Source organism: Arachis ipaensis, chromosome B05 (genome assembly GCF_000816755.2).
Source record: "Arachis ipaensis cultivar K30076 chromosome B05, Araip1.1, whole genome shotgun sequence".
NCBI lineage: Eukaryota > Viridiplantae > Streptophyta > Magnoliopsida > Fabales > Fabaceae > Arachis > Arachis ipaensis.
In genome coordinates, this window is record NC_029789.2 from 131,007,874 (window position 1) to 131,021,011 (window position 13,138).

General features: G+C 33.0%; 1 protein-coding gene across 1 annotated transcript; it reads left to right on the top strand.

Annotated features, from left to right (window-relative positions):
• Window positions 4,105-6,207, top strand: LOC107641130 (pentatricopeptide repeat-containing protein At1g62930, chloroplastic-like). Its single transcript, XM_021102791.1, has one exon. The coding sequence runs from the start codon at window positions 4,234-4,236 to the stop codon at window positions 5,893-5,895; it is 1,662 nt and encodes a 553-aa protein (XP_020958450.1). The 5' UTR covers window positions 4,105-4,233; the 3' UTR covers window positions 5,896-6,207.

Sequence of the window (13,138 nt, forward strand, 5' to 3'; positions counted from 1 at the left end):
TCTAAAATAAATGCCAAAAAATTTTTTCGTCCCCAATTCTTTTTTTGTATACAAAATTGTCTCTAAGATTTAAAACTAAGGTTTAAAATTGTCATTTTTACTTAAATATTAAAATTTTGGACTAAATTACTCATAACAAAAAAATTATACAATAAAAAAAGAAAAGCAAGAGAAGGAAAGTGTTTCTGCTCTTGCGAAGGAAGAAGAGAAGAAGAAGAAAGGAGAAGGGAAGAAGAAAAAGCTGTCCACGATCTACTTCTGCCTCGGCTTCTTCCGCCAAAAATTTAAAACAAAATTAAACCTTAGAGACGATTTTAAAATCGAATTAAACTTTAAGAACTATTTTGTTTGCAGAAAAAGATTGGAGACAAAGAAATTTTCAACATATACTTTAAGGACCAAAATCGTACTTAACCCTAGAATTTAAAATTTAAAATTTAAAATTTAGAACTTAAGATTGTCGAAAACAATGAATAGTCAATATGAACAACTAATAATAATAATTATTATATATATTTTATTTAATTTTTTAATAAATTTTTTTATATAATTTTAGAGAAAATGACAAATAGGTCTTTAACCTTTTGATTTGTGGATATTTAAGCTCTCAAGAATTTGAAAATATATTTAAGTCTCTGACATTTTTAAAACTTAGGCATATCGATCCCTCATATTTACTTGGGTCTGTCAGACTCAACGAAAAAATTAAACGTAATTTTTATTGTACTGATTTGGTTGATACAAATACATATGAGAGCGAATTTTTAAAATAGAATAAATTAGACCCAAAGATTAATGTGTCTAAATTAAAAAAAAATCCAAAACTTAAATATATTTTTAAATTTTTAAAGACTTAAATGTTATAAATCAAAAAGCCAAGTATCAATTTATTATTTTTTTCATAATTTTATGTATTAATCGTATAGTATACCGGAACATATACTAGGAGTTAATATTTAAATTGGCCCCTGAAATTTGACCCCCTACTCAATTTTAGCTCTTAAAGTTTCAATTGACTTTAATTGTACTCTGAAATTTTGACTCGCGCCTCAAATTGGCTCTTCTGGCGTTTTCCGTCACCGGAAAGCTGACCTGTCAATTTTGGTTGATACCTAGCACCCTTGCAGTTAGATGACGTGACAAAATATTTGAAGGCATCAATTTAACCCCTAAAAATTTTAAATAAAACCTAGAAATCCCAATTTTCTCAAATCGCAAGAGTGTCTCCAAGAGTTGAGAAGAATGTTGGGAAGCAGCAGCCAAGGCTCAGGTAACTCTAGTAGAGCTCGTTCGCATGATGGCTGGGTGAAGAACGCACACCGTGACAAAGGTGACAGAGGTGGAAAGGTTTTGCATTGGTGCGGTTGTGGGTTGCGTCCTATTCTTCGGTGGTTTGGGACAGATTCCAATCCAGAAAGACCATTCTATGGATGCTCTAACTATAATGTGAGTTGGTTGAATTGTTGCAAGTTAATTGTGTGTCTTGTTTCTCAAATGCTTGTTGGTTTTGTAGTTGTTCTTCCTCTCAAATTTTTTTTTTGGATTTTTGATGTTGTAAACTACCGGTAAGTAGGGGTGTTTAAATCCAAACCGATCCAAATTAAACCGCTTATCCAATCCAATCCAAACCAAAAACCGATTAAAACCGCACTAATTCGGATTTGATTGGATCGGATTTCGGATCTATTTTTCATAACCGATCCAATCCAATCCAAACCGCACAATATGCTATAATATTATTATTTTATTATTATATTTACAATTATACTTATAATATGTTTAATTTGTTATACATTTTTCTATTATTCATGTATTATTATTATTTAATATATATTTTATGTTCAAAATATTATTTATTTATTTATTTTAACTAACCTATAATTTTATTTCTATTGTTATGTTATCATTGACTTTTTAAGATATTGTTAAGACTTGTTATGTCATTGTTGGTTATTTAAAATTTGATGTTGAGACTTATTATATGTATTTAATTTTTTTTATTTAAAAAACCGCAAATCCAAACCGATCCAAACCGCTTGTAATCGGATCAGATCGGATCGGATTTCCAAAAAAAAGTTTATCCAATCCAAACCGCACCGCACATAAATTAGGCGTTCGGATCGGATGACTTTTTCCCTTAAAACCGAACCAAACCGCACCGCGAACACCCCTACTGGTAAGAGATGGTGCGACTTTTTTAAATGGGCAGATGTTAAAGAAGAAGAAGCCATAGTTGGCAGAAATGAAAGTTCAGTAAGTGAAGACCATTGAAAAATATCTCTGGGATGAAAAATTAGTGCGGTTGAAGCTGAAACTAGAATATTAAAAATATGGAATATTATGTTGTCTGTGTTTGTTATTATTTTTGAAATTGTGATTGTAGCTTATGGATTAGGTGGGATGAAATATATGTAACTGTGATATCAGTTATGTGAATGAAGCATTGTTATGTATTTAATGACAAAATAGAAATGAAATTTTATGTTCCCTTGGTAATGATATATCCCGTAAAAATTCTTTAAAATTAAGATTATACAAAAGAGGAGGTATAACTTATGACCAAATAAGTATCAGAAGAGCATAGTTTGATCAAATTGGTCAAGCTGTTATGAGTCTGTATATGAAGACAAGATCAAGAGCTGGTTCTAATAATTATATATGTAGTATGCACTTCTAGTAGTGAATAAATTTAAGTGTATAGTTTATTTGTGAAAACATTGAATACAAAATAATAACTTCGACTCTCAATGATTATCTTCTTTGTTCCCATGAAAACAAAAATAGATGAGATGTTATGACAAAAGAAAATCTAATAGAACCTTTTGTGGTTCTTGCACTTGACAGAGGACCCACAAATAAGTAATTCATAGTCATTAATCATTGTCAATATCACAGCATTAGCAATAGCAGTATCTGTATCATACTTCAAATACCCTAGATAACATAGTTTCAAATATCCTAAACCAAAATAGATTACTCTACATAACATAGTAACAAAAATATCAAAAGAGCATAGTTTGATCAAATGCTCTCTACAAAATATGTTCTACACAACTTTCAGTCAACATTGCAAATCATTTTCTATTTTGTTGTTGGTGGTTTGAAGCCCGGGGTGGGGACGAATGTCATAAACTCTGCCAAGCGTGCAGCTGTCCCAGAACTTGCGCCTTGCATTGGGTCCACATTGAAAATTTTTTTTCCTCTTAGATTGCAGCTTGTCAGGCCTTGTGACCTATTGTGAAGGTGGAGGTGGGTCTGATGGAGGGACCTAGTGAAATTGTTGACAAAATTAGTGACCAATACAATCCAATAAAAACCAATCAATATATTATCAAATAGTATCAATCAATTGGATCTACCTAACATTTACTCATGTATTATAAACCAATACAAACCAGTTAACAATTAATCAAATATTAGAAACCAATCACTACCTGTTCCTGATTTTTTGGCTGTGAGTAAGTGGGTTGGGTGAGTGCAATCTCGCCCTGGTGCTAATGGAATGTTTTCATTAATCTCAGCATAGAACCACATCTCTACTAGCTCTTTATCATGACTTAGTGCTTGCAGTCCATTTTTCATAGGTTTATCAGGAACAAGCCACCAACACTCAACCATGTTATCATAATCTAGGATCTTGTAGTAGTCTCTTAAGTGAAAATACATCTAATACATCCTCATCCATCCAGTCAACTCATCAATGTGATCATTGTCATAAACCAAACTGCCATTTGGTTTAGTGACAAAACTGCCTCCATGATGATACACAATTATTATACCTTCATTCATCTATAAATAAGATTCAAGAGACACAATAATTAAAAACAACAATAACTTTAACAAATTGAAAATAGTAATTCAGATTATAGACAATTCAATTGGGGTTTAGTTTTAATATATTAAACAAATTAATCAATTAATTAAGACGGTCAAGTGTCATTTAAAATTGCTAGATCAACTCTTTAGTGACAGAAAAAATGATATAAAGGTCAATTTGAGGCGCGGATTAAAATTTTAAGGTACAAATTAGAGTCGATTAAAACCTAAATGACTAAATTGAGTCAAAAATCAAATTTCAAAGGCCGAGTATTAACTCCGTATACTAGTATCGGATAAAAATTGAGAGAACTATTTGCGCAGAGATAGCAACGTCTAGTCATCTACGTCTTCGACCAGAGAGCAGCAGCAGCACTCCCTCAAACTTAGACAATAGCGAAAGTGCGAATCACTAAAATGTTGTCATCCTCAACCTCAACGATCACTTTCATTTTTAGGTATTCTCTTCTCCAAATCCCTAATTTTGTTTCCTTCCCTTCCTCTTCATCCCTTCACTCTCATTCTGAGCCCCCATCCACTCGCCAAGTCGATGAAGCTGTTGATTCTTTCACTCGCATGCTCTCTATGCGTCGTACTCCTCCCATCATCCAATTTAACAAGATTTTGGGATCTCTTTCCAAGACCAACCATTTCCCCACTTCCATTTCCCTTTTTCGGCAATTGCAAGCCAGAGGAATCGCTCCCGACTTATTTACTTTGAGCATCGTAATTAATTGTTGTGGCGGCACGGGTCGTATGACGCTTGCTTTCTCTGTGTTGGCCAAGATTTTCAGAATGGATTATCAACCTGATACGGTAACATTCACAACAATCCTGAAAGGCCTCTGTCTCTGTGGTAATGTTGAAAAGGCACTGCGCTTTCATGCCACAGTGCTGGCTTATGGATTTCACTTCGACCAAGTCACTTATGGGACCTTGATCAATGGCCTCTGTAAGACCGGACACACATCAGCTGCTATTCAAGTGTTGAGAAAGATCCCACGGTATGGCATTGCTCCTAATGTCATCATGTACAATGCAATTATTGATAGCCTCTGCAAGGATACACTTGTAAGTCAGGCTTTTCATTTATACTCTGAGATGCTTGCTAAGGGAATTTCTCCAGATGTTATAACATACAGTTCTCTCATTTTTGGATTGTGTCTTGAAGGTCAATATAAGGAAGCCATTGATTTGTTAAGTGATATGGTGCTTAGAAACATTACTCCTGATGTTTATACCTATAATACTTTGATCGATGGGCTATGCAAGGATGGAAAGATCAAAGATGCTAAGAGTGTATTGACTGTAATGGCAAAACATGGTGTGAAACCAGATGTGGTTACTTATAGCAGCTTAATGGATGGATATTGTTTGGTTAATGAAGTAAACAAGGCAAAATATACATTCAACACAATGGCCGAGAATAGAGTGTTTCCTAATGTTCGGATTTACAATATCATGATTAATGGCTTTTGCAAAAGTAAAATGATTGTTGAGGCCTTGAATCTCTTCGAAGAGATGCATCGCAAGAACTTGGTTCCTGACACGGTAACTTACAATACTCTAATTGATGGATTGGGAAAATCAAGGAGAATCCTTTGTGCCTTGGAGCTTCTTGAAAAGATGCATGATCGAGGTCAACCCGCTAATATAGTCACTTACAGTTCTTTGATGGATGCTTTGTTCAATATCAAACAACATGACAAGGCACTTATGTTATTCAATCAAATGAAAGAGAGTGGCATTGATCCGAATATATATACATACACCATACTTATAGATGGCCTGTGCAAAAGTGGATGGCTTAAAAATGCAAAAGAGATTTTTCAAGATCTTTCCATTAAAGGCTATCACCTAAACACAAGGATATACAATGTTATGATAAAGGGGCTCTGCAAAGAGAGCCTACTTGATGAAGCATTGGCCTTAAAGTTGGAAATGGAAGACAATGGTTGCTCTCCGGATGCTGTAACTTACGAAATAACTATTGGTGCTCTGTTGGAAAAAGGTGAAAATGATCAAGCGCTGAAACATCTTCATGAAATGATTGCTAGAGGCTTATTGAAAAGACAATAAGGAGGAATAAATCAACTCAAATGAATAAGTTTTCTGTTGTCAAAATTTGTACAGAACTTGGTAAATTTTATATCTATTGGGTTGGAGGATTTGGGAAATGCCATGAACTCACTATCACCTTGATTTTGGTCATCTCACTGTTATTGAATTAATTTTGAACTTGTGTTATTGGCTGATTTTTTAGTCTTTGTTACCAAGGCTATCATGCATCCTGTTTCGGTGGATATTCCTAGTTGTAACTGGTGGCTTAATGCTTAAGATTTCTTGATAGTAATTAAGAGCTCATGATTGGTCTGATGAGCAACTGTGTTTTATTTGACTGAATCTTCTTAGAATTCTTCTAAAAGGTATGCGGTGGCAAGATTATGACATAGATGTATGATTTTCACTGCCATCTTTGAAACAAATACATCTACTAAATGCATGACCCCACTTTTTTTGTTGACAATTTCAACATTTTTGTTATTTTTTAAAATCTGATCATAGGTGAAGAAACCTGTATACTAAGTCTGTGATTACACTTGATGTTTCAAATAAAAAAGGCTGTGCAAGAAGGAATTTCTAGGAATTTGGCTGATTTGGTTCAAATATGAATTATCTTAAAACCTTTGTTCATTTTCATAATTAATGTTACTCGGCTTTAATTCTTAGAAATCAATTGAAAATATGTACATTATGTTCATTTCCATAATTAATGTACATTTGTAATTAATGTTATCTTAAAACCCTTGTTCATTTTTGGAACTAATGTTATTCTCAGTTAATGCTTAATTGAATTATTTCATTATTTCTTATTGAAAAATCCTATATAGGGATTATTACATTGTTCTTGTTTAAAATCATGTTGAAAAGCTTTTATTATTAAAACATGCTTTGGAGTTTTTTTGTCTGTTATCAGCTACACCTGTCATGAAAGATTTGGTGATTCTAATGCCAAATACAACTATTTCTACACCTATTTCTTTGGTATTTTCTAAATCTTCTCTGCACTGTGATGAGTGGGGTTAGAATACAGAATTAAAAGTGAAACAATGTTGTACAGATTGAAATTGCATTTGTTCCTGTAGAATATTTTTGAATGCAAATACAATTTCTTTTGTGATCAAAAGTTGAATTATTATATAGCCTCACTACTTAAGTGCTGATTAACTTATTCTATAAAACTGATATTGACCTTGTATTGGTGGTTGAGTATTTGGATTCTTGTCATGGAAATCATCTTTGTTCCATGCTTACTGATTGCTAGGTGCACTCAAGCATGTTAAGTTGAAGCATGGCATAGATAATATTGAAGATCTCTAGTATGAATTTTCCTTTATACATAATTGCGACTTGATTTAATATTTTGTCAGCTTATTTGGTTTCTAGTTGAACCCACCATTCAGTTATAAGCTTCAAATTCAGTTTTAGATGGAAGTGAATAATAGCTACTTTCACAAAAACCAGTTTTCAGATTAGACTAATAAACATAAAATGAATTGATCTCAAACAAGATAGAATATGGTTAATGCTGCTATAAACTTTGAGGAATCAATCTTAGCATCATAATGAAATTAGGTTGTTCATGTACTATTTATTGTGTGGTATATACTGCACAAATCAATTTATGGATTTAATTTCTTTAAAATTTCCCTTTTCACAAATAATTTTTCCAAGAACTACTAATGCATTGTTGATCTTGGAAAGAGTTGCATTATTTTCTTCTTTCTTTTACTCTTAAACCAAACTCTAGTGAGAAAAATTGTTCAAAACAAAAATGTCATTTCTATAATTCTATGGAAAGTTATAATATATACAAGAGCTGATTCAAGTTCTAACCAGAATGAATCAAAACTAAGCATAATTTACACACAAACTAACATTTTTCTTTCAAGAACCTCTCTCAGTGGATCTATTCTAACCCTGACAGGTTTTGGAAGGAATAGCTCTTTGCAATTGAATGCTATAGAAGGTAGCATTTCAAGGGCCAATACCAAATTGTTCTTCTTCTTTACATGCTCTGCTACTTCATTGTCTAGGGAGGCTATAGTAATTTTAGTGATGAAAATGAATAGAATCACTGAAAAAAAAGGTTTAGTTTTGAGTTATATGAGAGAAAAATAAACTTCACAACAATAAAGGATGAATTTTAATTTGGTTATGTAACTACTTATTGGTAGATATGTGCATGAAGAAGAGAAAGGACAAAACAATATAGATGAATATAATCAACTGATATTTCAATTTCTTATCGTCTCAAGAAGTTACACCATGAATATTGAAGGAGAAATGTTATGTTTCTTTAGGTGTGTGTTTTTATTTTACAGGATAAAGTATATTTTTTGAAAAAGTAGTCGTTAGGGATAAATTTAATGTAAATCGAAAACTTTTAGATAAAAAAATTGAAACAAAATAAAATCTAAAGATATTTTAAAAATTTTTAATAAATTTCAAAGACAAAAAATTTATACTTTTTCCTATTTTATATATTTTTTACTCTGACTTTCATTGCATGCCAATATTTCAAGGTCTTAAAAATTTATGTTAATGTAACAAAAGAAGGGTTCTTACCATTTGAAAAAAAGAAATGGCAGCTTCAGGGTAGTGGGTTAATTTAACCCTTTATTTTTTTTTTAAAATGATCAATATTACATCTCTTCAATCTTCATCACTTTTAGAAATGTGATTCCCATTATTATATGAGACGAACTCCTATCTCATAAGTCATAATCAACTGCATAGCTACAATTGAATGTCGTTATGACACTATAATAGCTTGTTAATATGAACATCTTTTAGTTGCAGTTAATATAGTATTCCAAAATTAATTTATATGACAAAGATAACCAATTTTGAATATTATATTGTACACAATTAAAAAGTATTATATCACATAGTTGAAAATGACATTCAACTGCACATACGGAGACTAAATTTTAGGGAAAAAAATAATTTTGTAATATTGAAAAGACTGAACTGAATATTTTAGGAGGCTAAACTAACATTTCTATGTAATTTATAAAAGAAAATTGAATATGAGACTTCTCTTTCCTTTCTTTATATGAGACTCCATCTTTCTGTACACAACAACTTTATAGTAACGGATATTAGAAAAGGTTTGATTCGGATCATATTCGTGTTTCTAAATATAAGAAACTTAGTTTAAAAATAGCTTATCCAACTAATTTTTGGAATCAAACGAGTATTACTTCAAAAATTACGAATACCAACAGTTACACTGGAGAAGGAAATTTTGGACAAATAATTGCTCCTATTTTGGTTGAATATGCATTTAAGGGATAAAATCATGATGCCATGCACAACTTGAATTGGTAACTCCTTATAAAACGGAGAGTGAAAGAATTATTAGATTAAAATCAACATAAATTTTCTGGTATTCCAAAGCTTAGTAACAAAAGTACCAAAGATAAAAACAAGAATAAGTATATAAAATTAAGTGACCAAAGAATGGTATTTAAACCGTGATACGTACCAGGAAAGAACAATGTGTGATTTTTGGATAAAATATTAGTTGAAAGTGTATGTTTGACAATAATTCAAATTGATTAGCACATTATTGATATAGATATCATAAGCAGTTTAAGCATTTGGAGGATGAATCAAGATACTAAGCCAAATGCACAAAAAGTAGAGATAACTAGCATTTTTATACAGACATTGTGATTTGTGATGATATATTTTAATCGTATTTTGCTGAGTGAAGTCTTAAAGTAATTGTTCTATTAGTTGTGTGTACTAAAATAGTTTATAAAATTTTAATTGTACTAATTAATTATGTGAAATTAAGAAAAGTGCATTATATTAATTTCTAACGATGTAATGAGCTACTTGATGGAAAAAAAACGAAAAGACTAATGTAGTGCATATTTGTTATTCTCAAAGACCTAATGAATGCCAACCATGCTAGGAACCAACTCTATATAAGTCAAGAATCAGCCAATTGGTAAATCAGAAGCACCGGTGGTTTTAACCGGATGTTGCTACTGATAGGCACACGGATGTTTCTTTTTCTTGTAAATTGGATGGTTTTGGATATGATTTCTATGTTTCATGTGTTACGCATTAATAAAACATAATTAATTATATAGAACCAACTAATTAATGATCAAAGAATTTGTTCCGTGATTCTCTCCTATCATTAGTGTATCTTCCCTCATGTTTTGAACGTGGTCAACAATAATTTAAAAAATAAATTAAATTATGAATTAATAAAACTAATTATAATTAATTATGTTGTTCCATTCTTGGCTGATTATTAGTTGATTCCATATACTTTTCCAATGAATGCAATTAAAATCTCATAATCTATTTAATACATGTAACCAATTTAAAGGATCCTCTTAAAATTTAACTCAGTTTTATTTGCAGGAAAAGATAGTTATATTTTAATGCATTCATATATCTTAATTCTTGTATACATTGCACTAATCAAGAGCAACCTTAAGGACCATCAACCATGATCTAATTCGAAGGTAGAGATTGATTTACTACAGTTTGAATTAGAGGAACTTCGTTTAGCAGGAATTCATGGAGGCGACATCATTTCAGAAATAGAGGACAAACTTGAAAAAGCATTGTAAAACGAGAAATTTTATTAGAAAGATAAGTCTAGAGTCAAATGGCTCAAATTCGGTGATCAGAATACAGCTTTCTTCCATCAGAAATTTAGAAATCGAACCCGAAGGAATAGAATTTGGAAACTAACTGGCAGTGATAGTGAAGTGGCTACTTCAAATGCTGATATTGCTTCTGTGGCTGAATCTTATTTCAAGGACATCTTTTCCTCCACTTGTCATGAGAACCCTGAACCTCTTTTTACTGATTTTGAACCTAAGGTTACAACTCACATGAATCGTAGGCTTCAAAGACCAGTGACTATGGAGGAAGTGAAACGTGCAACATTTAGCATTCATCCTCAAAGTGCTCCAGGAGATGATGGTATGACAGCAAAATTTTTTCAAAGCTTTTGGAACATACTTAGTAGTGATGTGTTTCGAGCAGTTAAGAGCTTCTTTTCAGAGGGCAGAATTTTGAAGGGTTTTAACCACACTCAGATCTATCTTATTCCCAAGATTTCTGATGCTAAAGATATGACTCAGGTAAGACCAATAAGCCTATCTTCAGTCTTTTACAATATTATCTCCAAAGTATTTGTACATAGACTTCAGGGTCTGATGAATAGACTAATTAACCCAACGCAGAGTACTTTTATTAAAGGCAGATTAATCTCTGATAATATCCTAATTGCTCATGAGTGTATGCATTACTTGAAGAACAAAAAAATGGGACTCAAAAATGAAATGGCACTAAAATTAGATATGAGTAAGGCATATGATAGGGTGGAATGGCACTTTCTTTGGTTTATATTGGAAAAGTTTGGTTTTGACTCCCAGTGGATCATGTGGATTCGAGAATTAGTGACAACTGTTTCTTATTCTGTTATTGCGGAAGGACAACCTTATGGTTTCTTCAAACCAAATAGAGGTATTTGACAAGGAGATCATCTATTTCCCTATCTTTTTCTTTTCTGTGCAGAAGGTCTCTCCTTCTTGCTACCCAAGGCAGAACAAAACAGACTAATTCAGGGTCTTCAGATACATAGGCGATGTCCCAAGGTCAACCACCTCCTCTTTGTTGATGATTCCATCTTATTCTGTAAGGCTAATTCTAAAGCATGTTCAAATATCCTGCATTTATTAAATTCTTATGAAAGCATCAGTGGCCAGAGGGTAAATCTTAATAAATCTACTGTATTCTTTAGCTACAACACTCCCTCCACTACTCGTACACTACTGGCTAACTCTATGAATATTAATTATATTGGGGCTCAGGATAAATACCTTGGTTTGCCTTCTACAGTCTCTAAATCGAAAAATGCTTCTTTTAGTATGATCAAAGAAAAGGTTCGGAAAAGAATCCAAGGGTGGAAGCGCAACCTTCTATCGTCAGGTGGTAGACACGTATTGCTTAATGCAGTGGGAGAAGCTATTCCTATTTATACATTGTCTTGCTTCAAGTTGCCTGATGGTTTAATTTCGAAAATTCACTCTCTACTTTCTCAGTTCTGGTGGGGACAAAAAGGTTCTGAAAGGCGGATGGCTTGGATTAGTTGGGATACTATGACTCGCCCATGAAAAGAATGGGGCCTTGGATTTAAAGGTCTCAGAATCCAAAATCTGGCGCTTTTAGGCAAACAGTTTTGGCGACTCGTAACACAGCCTACTTCCTTATTATCCAAAATCCTAAGAGGTAAATACTTTAGCAATGGTAATGCTATAACGGCAGAAATTGGAGTCTTACCTTCTTGGGGATGGAGGAGCATACTGGAAGGCCGAAAGATTGTTGAAAAAGGTCTTAATTGGGCTATGGGTATTGGAGAGAATATCCAAACATTTGAAGATCCTTGGCTGCCTCCTCCGTATCCTTTAATGATTTCTGACATGCCAAATAGACAGGCTATTTCTGAGTTGGTTCCAAGAGTTAAAGATCTAATTACTGAAGATAGGAATTGGAATTAGAATCTCATTTAAGAATTATTTGCCCAAGACGTTGCAAACAGGATTTTGTCAATTAAAATTCAGCAGAGTAGGGACAAATTGCAATGGGATTTGAACAAATCCAAGCAATATGATACAGCTTCAGGTTATAGAATTGGGTATTTATTTTACCATCCGCCTCTGGAGCTTTGCCCTAATTATATGCAGCAGAAAAAGTCGTGGATTGATCTATGAAAGTTGAACTTGCCTCACAAAATTAAGCTATTTATCTGGAAAGCTCTCCATGGCCGGCTTCCGATGCTTGCTCAGATTCATCACCGCATCCCATCTATATCACCAATATGCCCCTGCTGTCATGAAGCAACCGAAACAATCACTCATTGTTTGATCGATTGCTTTAGAATTAAAGATGTTTGGTTTCAGAGTTATCTTCGTGACTGTCTTCCCCCTCAGAGTCCTAATGACTTTTGGACATGGTGGACTGCATTAACAGAGATGCTTAATCCGTTGAAGAATGATGACCGTAATCCTCAATTGCTTGCCATCATTTGCTGAAATTGCTGGAAAGCTCGCAACCAATTGATTTTTGAAGGTTCTACTTCAATGCCGTCTGCCATTCTAGCAAGCTCTGTCAAGTTGCTCCGTGAAATTCAAAGAACTCCCAATCGTCATCTCCATGAGGCAAGCTCTTAGTTGCATTCAATTTGATTTATCATTCTTTCTTCTTTAAGATTTTTCTTCGTTTT

Excerpts from the sequence above, each read along its gene's own strand:
- LOC107641130 (XM_021102791.1), top strand. The coding sequence starts at position 4,234 with ATGTTGTCATCCTCAACCTCAACGATCACTTTCATTTTTAGGTATTCT.